Raw genomic sequence first — 15,539 nt, 5'->3', positions numbered from 1 at the left:
AGAAGAGAAGAGAAGAGAAGAGAAGAGAAGAGAAGAGAAGAGAAGAGAAGAGAAGAGAAGGGAGAGAACAGAGATAGTGTTGTGGGAGGTGTAAGGAGAAGAAAGATAGGATGAAGATATGAGGAAGAGAAAAAAGATGGGATGGGAATGGAGAGGAGACATAGCCTAAGGTCTGAGCAAAAGAGAGATGGGATAGGTGTGGAAAGGATGGGAGGGGAGGGGAGTAGTTATAATAATGGTAACAGCATGGTGTAGTGGGAAAGAGCACAAGACAGGAAGCAATGTACCTGGGTTCTAGTTGTGACTGTGCTGCTGTGTGACCCCAGGAAAATCACTTAGCCTCTCTGGGCCTTAGATGTTTCATCTATAAAATGAAGGTGTTAGGTTATATAATCTCTTTCTCTTTTTTAAAAATCCCTACCTTATGTCGTAGAATCAATACCAAGTATCAGTTTCAAGGCAGAAGAAGAGTGATGAGGGCAAATAATTGGGGTTAAGTGACTTGCCCAGGGTCATACAACTAGGAAGTGTCTAAGGCCATATATAAATCCAGGACCTCCTGTCTGCAGGTCTGATACTTGAGTCACCTAGAGATAATTTCTTAAACTCCCTTTCCAGACCTAATATCCTGCGACCGATTGATTAGTTTGTTAAGCATTTGTTGAGCTTCTACTGTATGCCAAATTCCTATGGGTTTCTACTGGATCAGAAATTTACTACTGAGAGGAAAGACCATGCTATTTTTCCTTTTGTGTTCCCCACAATGACCTACCTACATAATAAGTACTTCAGAAAACATTTGATGAGTGAATTCTGAAAACCATTATTATACCTTTCATTCATATAGCTCTTTATCAGTTTCAAAGACCTTTTATATTCATTATTTGACTTCATCTTCACAGAAATTCTTCACAGTAGATACAGCAGGTCCTCATTTTACACAAAGGGAAACTGAAACTCAGGGCTATTACAGAAATTAACCAAGATTATTTAGAGCAGTGATGGGCAAACTACAGCCGAGGGCCAGATGCGGCCCCCTGAAAAGTTCTATCCGGCTGGGTGACATCATTCCTAATCTGACAAATACAATGAGTAGGATACAATACAATGAAACTTGGAAAGAGTTACCTTAGAAACACACTGACACATGAGCATTTCCCTCTTTAAAAAGTTTGCCCATCACTGATTTAGAGAGTTAGTAGTTAGGGCTGGGATTAGAATTTAGGCACCTTTATTCCAAATCTTGTGCTTTCATCACCACTTGGGTCAGCCACTGCTGACTTTGTTAATAGCTCAGCTCTCTAGAAGGGGTCCTTGACTGTTCCTGGGCACCTCTTCATTTCCTCAGGTTTCTACCTCACCTGGTCCCAGGTTACCCCAAGAAGAGGAGGAGGCGCCATTGTCCTCCCGGACCAGGAACCAAGCTGGTCTTCGACGACATAAGCGCCGTGGCATATCTCAACCAGTGAACCCAACCCATCAAAGTCCAAAGGATGGTGAACCTCCTACTACCCTGGAAACTTCTCCCTTCCTATTGGAACTTCAGAGCCTTCCTGGATTGGCTGATGTAGATCTCAGTGCCCAAAACCCCAACATTCAGGTGAGTATCTGGGAAGTTGGGTTAGAGAATAGAGGACTGATGGGATGGGGTGACGTAGGGGAGAAATAGAACTCATCTGGGAGGCAGTATGGCAAAGTAGGATTCCCAGATTTGGAATTAGGAACCATGACCCCAGATTTTGAATCCTGACTGCCATCTACTACAAGTGCAACCTTGAGTAAGTCCCTTTGCTTCCCAGGGCCTCAGTGTCCTCATCTGTAAAAGGAGCTGCTTGGCCTAGATGACCTCCAAGGTCCATTCAGCTCTGAGTTTATAATCCTATGATCCTTTGACCGCAGGTGTCATCATTCAAATAGCCACCTTAGTGCTTTGGAGGACGATGGAGTTAAGATGGAGGGGGTGAATCCTAGGTTCAAATCTGGCCTCAGACACTTCCCAGCTGTGTGACCCTGGGCAAGTCACTTGACCCCCATTGCCCACCCTTACCAATCATCCACCTATGAGACAATACACAGAAGTTAAGGGTTTAAAACAAAACAAAACAAAACAAAAAAAGATGGAGGGGGTGGAATCCTTAAAGTTCTTTCCAAATGTCAGCCTTATGGTCAATGCGTCTAGTAATAGAGGCTAGAGTACTCCTCCCTCCCATTCTATACAAGTAAGTTTTGTTCAGGAATTGAAGAACGTTATGGTCATTCACATTCATATAATGCTTTGAGATTTGTAAAGGGTTTTCTTCATTCCTCTCATGAAATAAGTAATACAATTTTTGTTGAGGAAATGCAGTTTAATCGACTTCCCCAGAATCACAAACCCAAGAACTATTGGTCCTAAGACTGAAACCCAGGTCTTCTGATTCCAAATCCAGCACTCATGTTGCCACCCAGACCTGCCTCAGACTATAAGCACTTGAAAATGTAGTTTCTCAGCCTGGGAAAACTTGGAAAATGAACAGATCTGAGACATCCACCTTTTAATACCAAAATGCTTCCCAGCTCCTATTTACTGCCAGAAATAGGGAAGACAACACACAGGAGTAGAGAACCTTTCAAATCCTTTCGAATCCTTTGCCCATCCAGTCCTGTGGAGGCTGAGCCTGGCTCAGCTTCATTATTCCTCTTCAGAGAGGCTTTGGTTGAAGCTGAGGTCAAAAATGGAGAATCCCAGCGCAGGCTGCATGGAAAAGAATGCAGACTTTGTTTCCCCTTCGGCCCCACACTGAGCACAGCTGGCCAGAATGGATATAGGGAGAAGGGCTAAGGGAATATGGCTTGGGAATTCAGTTTTTCCTGGGTAGGCTAGAACTTGGCATAGGGAGGAAGCCATCAAGCAGAGAATAACTTAGATAAGGTGGATTCTAATTTTGGTGACTTCTAACCATGACCTGAAAACCCCAAAAGCAGCACTAGCCATGGGTTTAAGTTATCCATGGAGTTAAGATGAAGGAGGTAAGATCGCTAAAGCTCCTATCAAATTTTACCCCTTGGACCTGTGCTTTTAGAAATGGTGGGCAGAAATTCCTCATGTAACAATATAATTAATATAGTTATATAAGATAGTTCTATTATATTATTCTATACCATAATTATATAATATTCTATTATTTGTTTTATTTATATTATTATATTATATTATGTATAATTATAATATAGTTATACTACATATAATATATTCTATATTTCATAGTGTACTTATATCACATTGTACTACATATTATAAATAAAAAAATAAATATTATAAAGAAATATATATATGACATATATATGCCATTATCATATAAAAATATTATCACCTTCCATTTTTTTTAATAAACCCTTACCTTCCAACTTAGAATCAATACTGTGTATTATTTCTAATGCAGAAGAGTGGTGAGGGCTAGGCATTGAGGGGTTAAGTGGCTTGCCCAGGGTCAAGTGGAAGTTGGAAGTGTCTAAAGTCAGATTTGAACCCAGGACCTCCCATCTCTAGGCCACCTAGTCACCCCCATATACCCTTTCTTTTTATAATAGGTAGAAAAAGCCATAGTTCTGAAATTAGAACCCTTGGTTTGAAACCTCTTTATCAGTTACCCTCTTCTAGGCTTCAATTTCCTCATTTATAAAATAAGGAGATTGAACTCTCTAGGGTCCCTAAGGCCTTGCGATCTCATTTTTTCTTCTTAATCATGCCCCATGAGGTAGATAGAGCAGGCAGTATTATAATCTCTATTTTGTAGATAAGGAAATGTTGGCTCAGAAGAATCATTTTGCCATTGTAGAATCAATACTGTGCATTGGTTCCAAAGCAGAAAAACAGTAACAACTCAGCAATGGGAGTTAAGTGACTTAGAAGTGTCTGAGATCAGATTTGAACCCAGGACCTCCTGTCTCTAGGCCTTACTCCCAATCCACTGAGCCACCCAGCTGCCCCTGGGAGTCATGTTTTTTCCCTAGGTCTCACAGTTTGTTACGAGTCATGACTAGGCTCCCAGCTCTCTCCCAGACTCAGGCTGTATCAAATGGGCTCTGTTGGACTTTATCTTGGACAGTGCTCTCAACAGATGAAAAGTGGAGGCCACCTCCTCTGTGTTTGCCCTAGGAGCGCTCATTATGTCCAAGCCATTGGGATTGGACAAAGGGGTTGGGGCTGAGAACTCTTCCTTCCCCTCCTGTCTTTAAAGGCTAAAGGAGAACGTTCCATTCATTCCTGTTCCTCTGACCCTTATCCTCTTGTTCCCTCTTATTGGAACTGAATGTTAGGGAGATGAGATGGAAAGAGCACTGGATGTCTGGGTTCTCTCCTTGCCTCAAGCCTTAGTGAAAGTTAACTATGTACCTCAATTTCCTCATTCATAAAACGGGGATATTAGCACCAGATCATGTTTGTCTAGCATTTTGGGGTTTACAAAGAACTTTCCTCCCAATAATTCTCAAGGTAGACAGTACAGGTAGAATCACAAAAATAGCTAATAAAAGCTAGCATTTAGAGAGTACTTTACAACCATGACAGCTAGGTTTCAATTAGTGCAAATAGCAACCCTGTGAAGTGGTCAGATGTTATAAAATTCACACTATTCAAATTTATTATTAGTTAAAATCTAGCCAGAGGTTTCAGAACTATGGGGAAATGCAGTGAAAATTCAAATAACACAACTATTTCCCAGGATTTGTTATTCAAACTAATTGGGGCCCTCACAATGACTCTGGGAGGTAGGTACTATTATGCCACATTTTACAGATGAGAGAACTGACGCAGATTATGAGATTTTTCCAGAATCACATCGCTAGTAAGTGCCCAATTTTTGTAGATGAAGAAACTGAGCCTACGAGAAGAAAGTGAGACAGATGTGCTAGGAGGTATTCCAACACTGGTATGGCCACTGGCAAGGCCTGAAACATCAGAAAAAATACCATTCTTCAGGAAGGGTAATAATAATATCACCTTAACTAATATTATCACATTCATATAACACTTTCCTCCTTGCATCTTCACCTCAATGTGAAGAAGGCAAGTTGCTAGAGTAGAAAGAGTGCCAGGTTTGGCATCAGAGGACACGAGTTCAAATTCTGACTGCCATTTGTTACTTGTGTGAGCTTAGCAAATTAAGCACTTATTAGTCAACTATTCTGTGCCAGGAAGAGAGGCAACCTGGCCTAGTGGAAGAGAGTTGACCCTAGAGTCAGGGAAAGCAAGGTTCAAATCCCACCTCTGACTAGGTAACTATCAGTGACTTTGAGTTTTAAAAGTTACCTGTTTTTAGTGGTAGAATGAGTTTCTTCACCCAGGAGACCCTGCACCAGTTGAAATCTCAGATAAATCCATCAATAAATGTTTATTAAGCTCATAACTATGTACCAGGCACTGTGTTAAGTGCTGGGGAGACAAAGATAAAAGATGGTCACTGCCCTCCAGGATTTCACAAACGAACAGGAAAGACGACATGCAAATAAATATATATAAGCAAATTATATACAGAATAGGAAATAATTAACAGAGGGGAGGCAGTAGAATTAAGAGGAGTTGGAAAAGGCTTCCTGTAGAAGATGTAATATGATTTGGTACATAAAGGAAGCGCGGGAGGTCAGTAGGTAAAATACAAGAGGGATGAGGGATGGCCAAAGAAATGCCCATAACCAAAAGATATAGTGTCTTGTTCATGGTATAGCCAAGAGGCCAACGTCACTGTAGTGAAGAATACATAGTGGGAGAAGGGAGATCCTAGGTTCAGATCTGACTTTAGATACTTCCTAGCTTTGTGACCCTGAGCAAGTCACTTAACCAGCATTGTTTAGCCCTTACAATTCTTCTACCTTGGAACCAATACACAGTCTTGTATAGAATTCATTCTAAGACAGAAGGTAAGTGTTTAAAAAAAATAGAATATATGGTAGGGAGTAAAGTTCAAGAAGACTGGAAAGGTAGGAGGTGTGTAGATGATGAAGGACTTTGAATGCCACACAGGAGATAGAGAGCCATTATTTGTTGTTTTTAAAATCTACATTAAAAATCCATTTAAAAAAATGTTCCAAGCATAGTTCTAAGCAACCCACTCTCTCTTAGCTTCATATCCCTCATATGGAAAAAGAGGGGGTTGAACTACATGATGTTTGCTGCTCAAAATCCATGATCCTGCAGGTATCTTGCCTCCTTTATAGGGTTACTATGAGGCATAAATGAGATTCTGTATTTGAAAGTATTTTATAAATGGTAAAGTACTATACCATTACTATTGTTGTGGACAGAAGTGGCAGTTTTGCTGCTGAGATCTCCCTGACTGCCCAACCTGGCATCCCCCCCCCCCACCCAGGTGACCATTGAGGTGGTAGATGACCTGCAGGCTGAGATGGAGATGGACTTGTTGACAGAAACCAGTGATTACTGGTCCTTGGGCTCCCCCAGCTGGCTTCCTGCCAAAGAGCTTTTCTGGCCTCTGTTCTGGGGCTATACAGAGGGTGAGGAGGGAGGATCTGGGCCCCAGCCAGAGGGGAAAGCCCTCAAAGAGGAAGAGGGAAAGGAGGAGGCCAATGAAGAAGACTATGCTGCAGAATATGAGGAGGAAGAAGATGAAGATGAAGAGGGAGAGCCTATGCTGAGTGGAGTAGGAAGCAACTGGAATCAAAGGTGGCCAACACCAAAGACTTGGGACTTCATGGAGAAATATAATTATGGTGAGTATACCATGTACAGGGGCAGTGTACACCTTGAGACATTCCCAGGAGGGAAAGGGAAGTCTGGGAGAGAAAGCAGAGTGTCATAGGAAAAGGGCAAAGCTAGAGAGATCACCTTTTCTGTGGATTGGGCATAAAATAATAATAACAACAACAACAACAACAACAATAATTCATTTGTTCAAATGATTTTTTAAAAGCCCTTACCTTCCATCTTAGAATGAACACCGAGAATTGGTTTCAAGGCAGAAGGGTGGTGAGGGCTAGGCAGTTCAGGTTAAGTGACTTTCCCAGGGTCAAACAGCTAAGAAGTGTCTGAGGCCAGTTTTGAACCTAGGTTCTTCCAACTCCTTGTCTGGCACTCTATATACTTTGCTACCTAGCTGCCCTTGTTCAAATGATTCTTGAGTTCGCATGAACCTATGATTTGTGTAGTTTTAGGCAAGTTACCTAACGTGTTTTGGCCTCAGTTTGTAGAATGAGGGGGTTGGTCTGGATGAACTATAAAGTCCCTTCCAGTTCTAGGTCTACAATGTTTCCACCAAACTAAATCACAAGTCCTCTGTGATAGAATAGTAGATAGTAGATAGAATCAAGAATTGGAGAGAGGAAACAGACCAGTGATTTAAATGATATAAAGAACTTCTGAGCCAAATAATTCCCTTTACCAATCAGGTCAGTTTTGGAACCTTCTCTGCAACTTGTAGTCTTAGAAAGTTACCTAGAGTATTTTTTAAAAACCCTACCTCTTGTCTTAGAATTGATATGGAGTATCAGTTCCAAGGCAGAAGAACATTAAGGGTTAGGCAATTGGGGTTAAGGGACTTGCCCAAGTTCATATAGGTAGAAAGCATCAGAGGTTATATTTAAACCCAGGACATCCTGTTTCCAAGTCTGGCACCCTATCCACTGAGCTATCTTGCTGCCCCTTCCCTACAGTATTAAAACAAACAAACAAACAAAAATCTTACTTTCAGTTTTAGAATTGAATCAAAGTATTGATTCCAAGGCAGAAGAACAGTAAGGGCTGGACAACTGGGGCTGTGATTACCTAGAGTATGGATGGGTTAAATGACTTGCCCAGGGTCACCTAGCCATATGTGTCAGAGGTAGAACTTAATCCCAAGTCACATGACCCAGACACAACTGAGTGGGACCCAAACCAGATTAAAATATAACTGGGAAATACCTAACAAAATAAAGAAAAATACAATAAAACTTAGATAATATTACATTTTAAAATTAAGTTAATATGTGCTTACAAGGATCCTTAAAATGGTGAGTGGCCATGTTTCTATTCAAGTTTGACATCACTGTACTACACTTTGAATCAGAGATGGCCTCTCCATTTAAGAGCTGCAGAGATGAAAACAAACAAAAACTTCATTTATTGGCTGACCTTGTGGTGATGAGCCACTCCAGAGGGAGTGATTTGTTCAAGGCCATGAAGTCATTGGCAAAGGTTTGATAAGAATCAATCAGTAACAAATGTTTATTAAATGCATTCTCTGCCAGGTACTAGGCTAGGAGGTATAAAGAAAAAAAATACCCAGAACAAAAAAAAAATAATTCCTTCTCTCAAGAAGTTTATATTCTGTGAAGTCCGTATATGACCAATGAGATCTTATCTCTGAGCAAATAAGCAGGAAATGTTCCTAGACCCTCAAATTCCCTTAATTAGTCAAATGAGTTAATCTATAAGCAATATTATTTCTGCCAGTCATCCAGTGAGCATTTATTAGGCAAATACTACTATATGTGCTTGGATCGCTAGGGGGCACAGTGAATAGAGTGCTGGGCCTGAGGTCAGGAAGAATTATCTTCATGAATTCATATCTGGCCTCAGACCATTTCCTAGCTGGGCAAGGAACCCTGCTTGCCTTCGTTTCCTGATCTTTCAAATGAACTGGAGAAAGAAATGGCAAAACACTCCAGTATCTTTGCCGAGGAAAACTCCAAATGGAATCACAAAGAGTTGGACATGACTGAAATGACTTAAATAACTCTTTGTGCCAGGTGCTGAAATTATACCAAGTAGAGTTCCTGACTCCAAATCTGTGGGAGGTCTGAGCAAGGTAGGAGGTCTCACAAGAAAACTGAGATAAGATATCTGTGGTCTTTAACTAAGTTACATTTGTTGGCAACCCAATTACAATAAAAATATAGCTTCACTCAGGGTTCATATTCACTGTAATATATACAGTTTATCAAAGAAGAAAATAGCTACATATCATAGAGAACAGAATTTTGTGACATTAAAAATCTGTGCATTTATTTTTTTATACCTTTATAATCTTACTCTTTATACCCTTTTATGCTCTTACTTTTATAACCTTACTTAGTAACAACTCTAAAACAGAAGGGCAAGGGCTAGGCAAATGGGGCTAAGTGACTTACCCAGGGTCACAGAGCTAGGAAGTGTCTTGAGATCAAATATGAGGCCAGGTCATCCTGACTTTGTGGCACTCTATCCACTGAGCCACCTAACTGCCCCCTGTGCATTTATTTCTTTTCTTAAAACCTTTACCTTCTATCTTAGAACTGTGTATTTATATAGCATTTAAAAAAAAAAATCCTTACATTCCATCTTAGAATCAATACTAAGTATCTCAGTTCCAAGGCAGAAGAGCAGTAAAGGCTAGGTAATAGGTCTTAAGTGACATGCCCAGAGTCGCATAGCTAGGAAGTGTCTGAATTCAGATTTGAACCCAGGACCACCCATCTCTAGGCCTGATTCTCAATTCACCAAACCACGTAGCTGCCCTGCACCCTGTATGTTTATTTTTTTAAATGCCGCAAAGTATCTCTCCTTGTATCCTCCCTTTCTCATCCTTCCCTTCATTACATCCTAATGTATTACTTCACTAGAACTACCCCTCAACCCAGCTGTATCTATCATGTGCTCTCTTTCCATGCCCAGATTATGAGATGGAAGAGGAATGGAGCCCCTGGTCCTCTTGTAGTGTCACCTGCAGCAGTGGCACTCAGAAAAGGACCCGCTCCTGTGGCTATGCCTGCACAGCAACAGAGTCTCGAATTTGTGAATTGCCTCGATGCCCTGGTAAGAGTGTGGGCCCTGTAAAGGGGGAAGCTAGTATGGATGAACTGAATGCCCTGGGGAATTGAGTATTTTTGGTTTAAGTGGAAGTAAGCAGGACATAAGTCTTGAGGGGTGGTGAGGATATGTGGGGAAAGAACAAGAAATATAAGTCCCATATTAGATTCAAGAGTTCTAGGCTTAATCTGGGTCCCCTTGGACCTTGCTCAGACACTCATGGAAGTAACAAGGGCTCCTGCCCAGCTACTAAGATTATCCACTGGTTCTTTGTCACACTCCAGGTGTAGCCCCAAGTCTACTTCTCCAATCTACTGGGTCTTCAATGTTAAGGAATAGGGTCAAGGGCTTGTAAATTCAGTGGGACTTGGAGTGGAGACGGATCACTGCTTTGCAATGATTCTCATTCTTATTAAAGGAACAGAAAGCAAGACAGGCTTTCCCAGTGAGGATTGGCTGCCAGAAGTCCACAATGACACCCAGATGCTTGGCTCAGGTCAGTACAGAGCTTGGCCCTGAGCTTGGGGAATTGAGGGAGGATTGGGGATGGGGCAATAAGTGGAGGGTATTAAAAATAATATTAATATAGATGGATATATTCAAAAGTATTAATAGTTTATTTAAAGCCATATTGGTAATTAAGAAGGCCACATGCCTGCTAAGATCTAATTCAAATGCCCCGCCATTACCTCTGCCCACCTGGCTTGCTCCACAGGAAAAAGAGAGTGTACCAATCCCAAACTCCCTATTTAAGCTTCTGTTTACATTGTTTTCTCTATTTTTTTTTAAAAGCCCTTGTACTTCAGTGTATTGTCTCATAGGTGGAAGATTGGTAAGGGTGGGCAATGGAGGTCAAGTGACTTGCCCAGGGTCACACAGCTGGGAAGTGGCTGAGGTCGGGTTTGAACCTAGGACCTCCTGTCTCTAGGCCTGACTCTCACTCCACTGAGCTACCCAGCTGCCCCTGTTTACATTGTTTTACTTCACCATGTAAGGGCAGGAAGCCCATTGAATCATGGGAAACGTAGTTCTCAAGTCCCCTAAGCATCCACAGGAAATTTATGTCATGGATCTTGATATTAAGACCAAGGACCCCAAATTTCCACTAACAAATTCCCCCCTGAGAGTGGAAAGAGACTGGTCTCCTTGAACATTCTTATAAACATAACTTTTAAATTATAGAAATTTGGAGATAAAAGAAAAGAGGACAAAAAACTAGCCGCATTGAGAAAAAGCTAATTAGGGGCAGTTCCCTATTGGCATACGAGTGTACATTCAAAACAAATGCATTCAACTCCCCATAGTTCAATCAACTGCACCCTAAAGTTCATTTTGGATCTTCATGATCCAGTGAAGGCTCTTCAGGCATCTTCTTGGTGCCTTCTCCAATAGGTTCATTGTCTGGATTCTGGGGAGATGGCAAATTTCTTATCCTAAAATTATTCTCAAAGAATTTAAACTTTACATTATAGATTATAAAACATACATTCCCTTCTGAGGAGAATTATACAAGGGATAGGGATAGAATCATCTGACTGTGGAAAAACTAAATTCCCTGAATAAGAAACTTCTTTTCTTACCCAAAAAATAATAGAGTAGTCCTCAAATAAGGCTTGGATTAGTCACAAAGACCCTTGGAATTTTATTTCTTCCCATTCTGGGAGGAGGAAATCACTCACATTTATGTAGAATGTTTAAAAAATTCTTACCTTCCATCTTAGAATTAATACTAAAGGCTAGGCAATTGGGGTTAAGTGATTTGCTCACTGTCACACAGCTAGAAAGTGTCTGAGGTCAGATTTGAACCCAGGATTTTTCATCTCTGGTCTTGGCTATCAATTCACTGAGCCACTTAGCTGCCCATTTATGTAGCATTTTTAAGTTTAAACACTTTATTCACAAGAACCTTCTGAGGTAGGCTATACAAGTGTCATTGTCACTACTTTACAGATAAGGAAACTGAGGCATGGAGAAATTACATGATCTTTTCAAGATCACACAACTATCAAGTATTTGAAACCAGACCCATGACATCCTACCACATTGCTCCTCAGAGGCAGCCAGATGGCTCAGTAGATAGAGCACTGGGCCTGGAGTCAAGAAGACCTGTATTCAAATTCAACCTCAGATACTTCCCAGCTATGTGACCCTAAGCAAGTCACTTAATCCCAATTACCTACTCCTTATCACTCTTCTGCCTTAGAACTAATACTTGTATTGGCTCTAAGATAGAAGGTAAGGGTTAAAAAAAAAACCTGCCTCTTGTCCTCTCCATTGAATTATGATGAGAATTAAATAGATCACAGGACCATAGAGCTAGACCTAGGAGAGACCTCAGTGGCCATCTAATGCAGCCCTCTCATTTTATAGATGAGGAAACTGAGGGAAATTAAGTGACTCACACAGGTAGCAAGCTTTGGAGGCAGATTCTGAACCCAAATTCTCTAAGAGCCCAGGTCTTCCCAACTCCAGGCCTGGCGCTCTATCCACTGAGCCACTAACAGGACAGGTTTTATACCCTGCCCATTTGGCAGATTAGGAAATAAGCACCAGGGATTTTACCCATATCACGAAATTAAAAGTGGCAAAAGTAAAACTGAACCTTAACTATTCTCACGAATGGTTGTGTGGGATATGACACCTTCTCCTCTCCCAAAATACCCCTACTATTCAGGGATAATCCCCAAGACATATCAGAGACGGGTGTATGGAGCCTCTTACTCAGGCATCAAAACTGGTCCCCCTTCCTAATAATTTGTTATTGTTCAGTTGAGATCAATTCCTCATGACATCATCTGAGGTTTTCTTGGCAGAGATACTGGAGTAGTTTGCCATTCCCATCTCTAGTTCATTTGATAGATGAGGAAACTGAGGCCAACAGAGTTAAGCGACTTGCCTAGATTCATGCTGCCCAAGGCTGGATTTGAACTCTGGTGTTCTTGACTCAAGACCCAGTGCTGTATCCAAGCTGTGTCACCTAGCCGCCCTCTTCCTAATAATTAGAGCTGTTCAAAATAAAATGGGCTATAACTGTCAGTTAATATGTTATGTGACATTGGAGGTATATTCAAGTTTGAGCTGCTTGGCTGTGGTGATATACAAAGGCTGTACATGCTTCAGGTAAAATGAATTGGATAAGACAATCTCTTGAGGTCTCTGCCTTCTCTGGGATTCTCTGATTCCCTAGAAGGACTACATTGCCATGGTAGTCCTGGGAAAGCAGGGCAGGCTCTCCCCACTGTAGCTACTATAGGTTTGTTTGGACCTCTTCCTCCTGAGGAGGAGTTTGAGGAACTGAGAGGGAGAAAAGAGTGTTTCTCACTGGAATTTGCCCAACTGACTTCTTATTCTGATTCTACTCCCAGAGTCCCCCTGGAAACAGGTTAGGGGAAAAGACCTTTAAAGGTTAGACTTTTAACCAGGGGTAGATCTCTTTGCCAAGTTCAAAATGGCATCCTCCTCTCCTGGATGCTTTGAGGAGGATAAGAAAGGAATGATTGTATCTGCCTTGTTCCTTCATTTTCTCAATGAACGTTTATTGAGTACCAACTGTCAAGCAGTCAAACTGCATTCTTTCTCTGTCCCAACCCTTGCCCCCAGATGTGGACAGCTGTGAGAAATGGCTAAACTGCAAGAGTGACTTCTTGGCCAAATACATGAGCAAGGTGCTGACAGACCTGCCCAGCTGCCCATGTGCCTACCCTCTGGAGGCTGTGTATAGTGCTGTGAGCCTTCCCGATGAGCAGCAAGGCAGAAGCTTCCGCTGGAGGGATGCGAGTGGCCCCAAGGAGCGTCTGGATGTCTATCAGCCCACTGCCCGCTTCTGCCTGCGCTCCCTCCTCTCCTTGGACAGTACCACACTGGCTGCCCAGCACTGCTGCTATGATGAGGGCAGCCGACTGCTGACTCGTGGCAAGGGGGCTGGCGCACCTGACCTCATCAGCACTGACTTCTCCCCAGAGCTACACTTCAAGGTGGACACCCTGCCTTGGATCTTATGCAAAGGTGACTGGAGTCGTTATCATGCAGCAAGACCTCCAAACAATGGGCGGGCCTGTGCTGACAACCCACCTGAGGAGGAATACCTGGCCCAGTTACAGGAAGCCAAAGAGTATTAACCTAGGGGTCAGGGAGGCCCAAGAAAAGGAGGATGAATGGAGATTTGGCTTTGTCTCTGGTGGCTGGGCCAGAGGCGATGGGGGTCCTGTTGGCTGCTGCCTAGGAATATCTGGAAAAGGGTAGGATAAGAACACCTCACAACTGGGGTGTCTATGCTAAGGTGTTTCATGGGGGATGGTTTTCCTGGGCATCTCTGACCTGTCATGTTTTCTCCCAGTTTAGTGGAGTGAGAAGTCTCCCTGCAGGAGGGACTTCTTGATTAATTGGCTTTACCTGTCACTTTCTTGTTTAGAATAAGGAAGGTGAAGAAAGCACCTGTGTGTGTGTGTGTGTGTGTGTGTGTGTGTGTGTGTGAATAAATGGGTGTAAGTGTATGAAAGAGGCAGAGACAGAGAGGAACAGTGAGTGAAAGGTAGGTCTTAGATCAGCACATCCTTGGTTTCTGGGTAGAGAGAAGTGAGGCATGTCATTCAAAAAACCCTTAAAAGCCCTGTGGGTTCAGTTCTCTCTTCCCCCAATGTCTTTTTCTTGCTCCCCTGAAAGGAGATTTTTTTTAAATTTTGAAGGCTGTTTTCCCTTCATTCCCAGCTTTCTGTATCCTCATCACATCATTGTGGGCATAAGCTTTGGTATAGTCAACCAATCAAACTCCATTTACTTGGGGAAATGTTAGGAGCTTAAGTTCTGCTCCCTGGATCTTAGGAGTGGTTCAATGGATCCTAGGAGTGGCTCAATTGAACTAGAGAAAAGCACCTTCACTTCCAAGGACTCTCTGAGGATCCAGGAATGATTGAAGGCCAGTTGAGGACTAGTGACAAAAGAACCCAGTCCCTTAGATTTGTCCAACCCTATGTCTTCCCTCCCTTCTTTTCCGAGGTGTCTGAGCAGACAGGGCAGGTGAACATTGTTGCCACTGCCAGACATCTCTGTGACAGTTCCTTTGGGTTTAGTCCACCCTGGAATGGGGCACATAACTCATTTAGTCTCCCCATCCCTCCCACAGGCATCTTCAGCCTACAGAGTGCTCTGGGTAGACTCATGAACTGCCCACTTGTGTCATTAGCTCTGTAGGTTGAATCACTGGGATCTCACAAAGGCATTAAGGGTAGAAACAGGTGGGTGGCCTCAATGTGTTGGGAAGAGGAAATATAATAAGAACTGGATTGATCAGATTAAGTTTGGGGAAATGGTACCCAGTCAGTGAGGAAGAGAAGAGGATATTTATGCTGATCTCAACCCAATCTCACTCTCAAAATGGGACCATGAAAGCCTGAATGACTATTCGATTGGATGGCAGAACAGGGCAGGATTGAAGAAGGGTAGGTAGGTCTTATAACTACAAAACCTGGCATGGGGATAGAGTTAACTTAGAAAGGTGCAACAATTTCTACTCCACCCCCTTAAAAGGCCCTCCCCACCCCCCTAGTCTTACTCCAGCTCCATGGTGCTCTTCTTTTCCATCCTGGGTTGCAATGTCTTGTAGCTCCTCTCTGTGGAGGGTTAATTAACTCTGGTGCCAGCTGTCACTCATTACCAAGTTCTCTGGAGGGTAGGGAAGAGGGCAAAGGAGACTAAATGAATTGCAATGAGATCTTTTTGGATCTTCAGCAATAAAAGCACTTTATTTGAAATCACTGCCTGGTAAAGCAGGGAGCAG

At 42.4% G+C, this 15,539-nt stretch overlaps 1 protein-coding gene across 1 annotated transcript in view; it reads left to right on the top strand.

The window, feature by feature from the left end:
• The window catches only part of ISM2 (isthmin 2), a 32,737-nt gene extending 18,694 nt beyond the window's left edge, over positions 1 to 14,043 (top strand). The window contains exons 2-6 of the mRNA XM_044662114.1: positions 1,349 to 1,600; positions 6,348 to 6,708; positions 9,629 to 9,769; positions 10,182 to 10,259; positions 13,364 to 14,043. Coding sequence (XP_044518049.1) covers positions 1,349 to 1,600; positions 6,348 to 6,708; positions 9,629 to 9,769; positions 10,182 to 10,259; positions 13,364 to 13,881 — 1,350 coding nt within the window. The 3' untranslated portion in view covers positions 13,882 to 14,043. The remainder of the gene's footprint in view (positions 1 to 1,348; positions 1,601 to 6,347; positions 6,709 to 9,628; positions 9,770 to 10,181; positions 10,260 to 13,363) is intronic.
• Positions 14,044 to 15,539: the final 1,496 nt, after the last annotated feature.

This window comes from Gracilinanus agilis, chromosome 2 (genome assembly GCF_016433145.1).
Source record: "Gracilinanus agilis isolate LMUSP501 chromosome 2, AgileGrace, whole genome shotgun sequence".
Lineage (NCBI taxonomy): Eukaryota > Metazoa > Chordata > Mammalia > Didelphimorphia > Didelphidae > Gracilinanus > Gracilinanus agilis.
The sequence above is the reverse complement of the archived record's forward strand: the minus strand, read 5'-3'. Positions and strand labels throughout refer to the sequence as shown.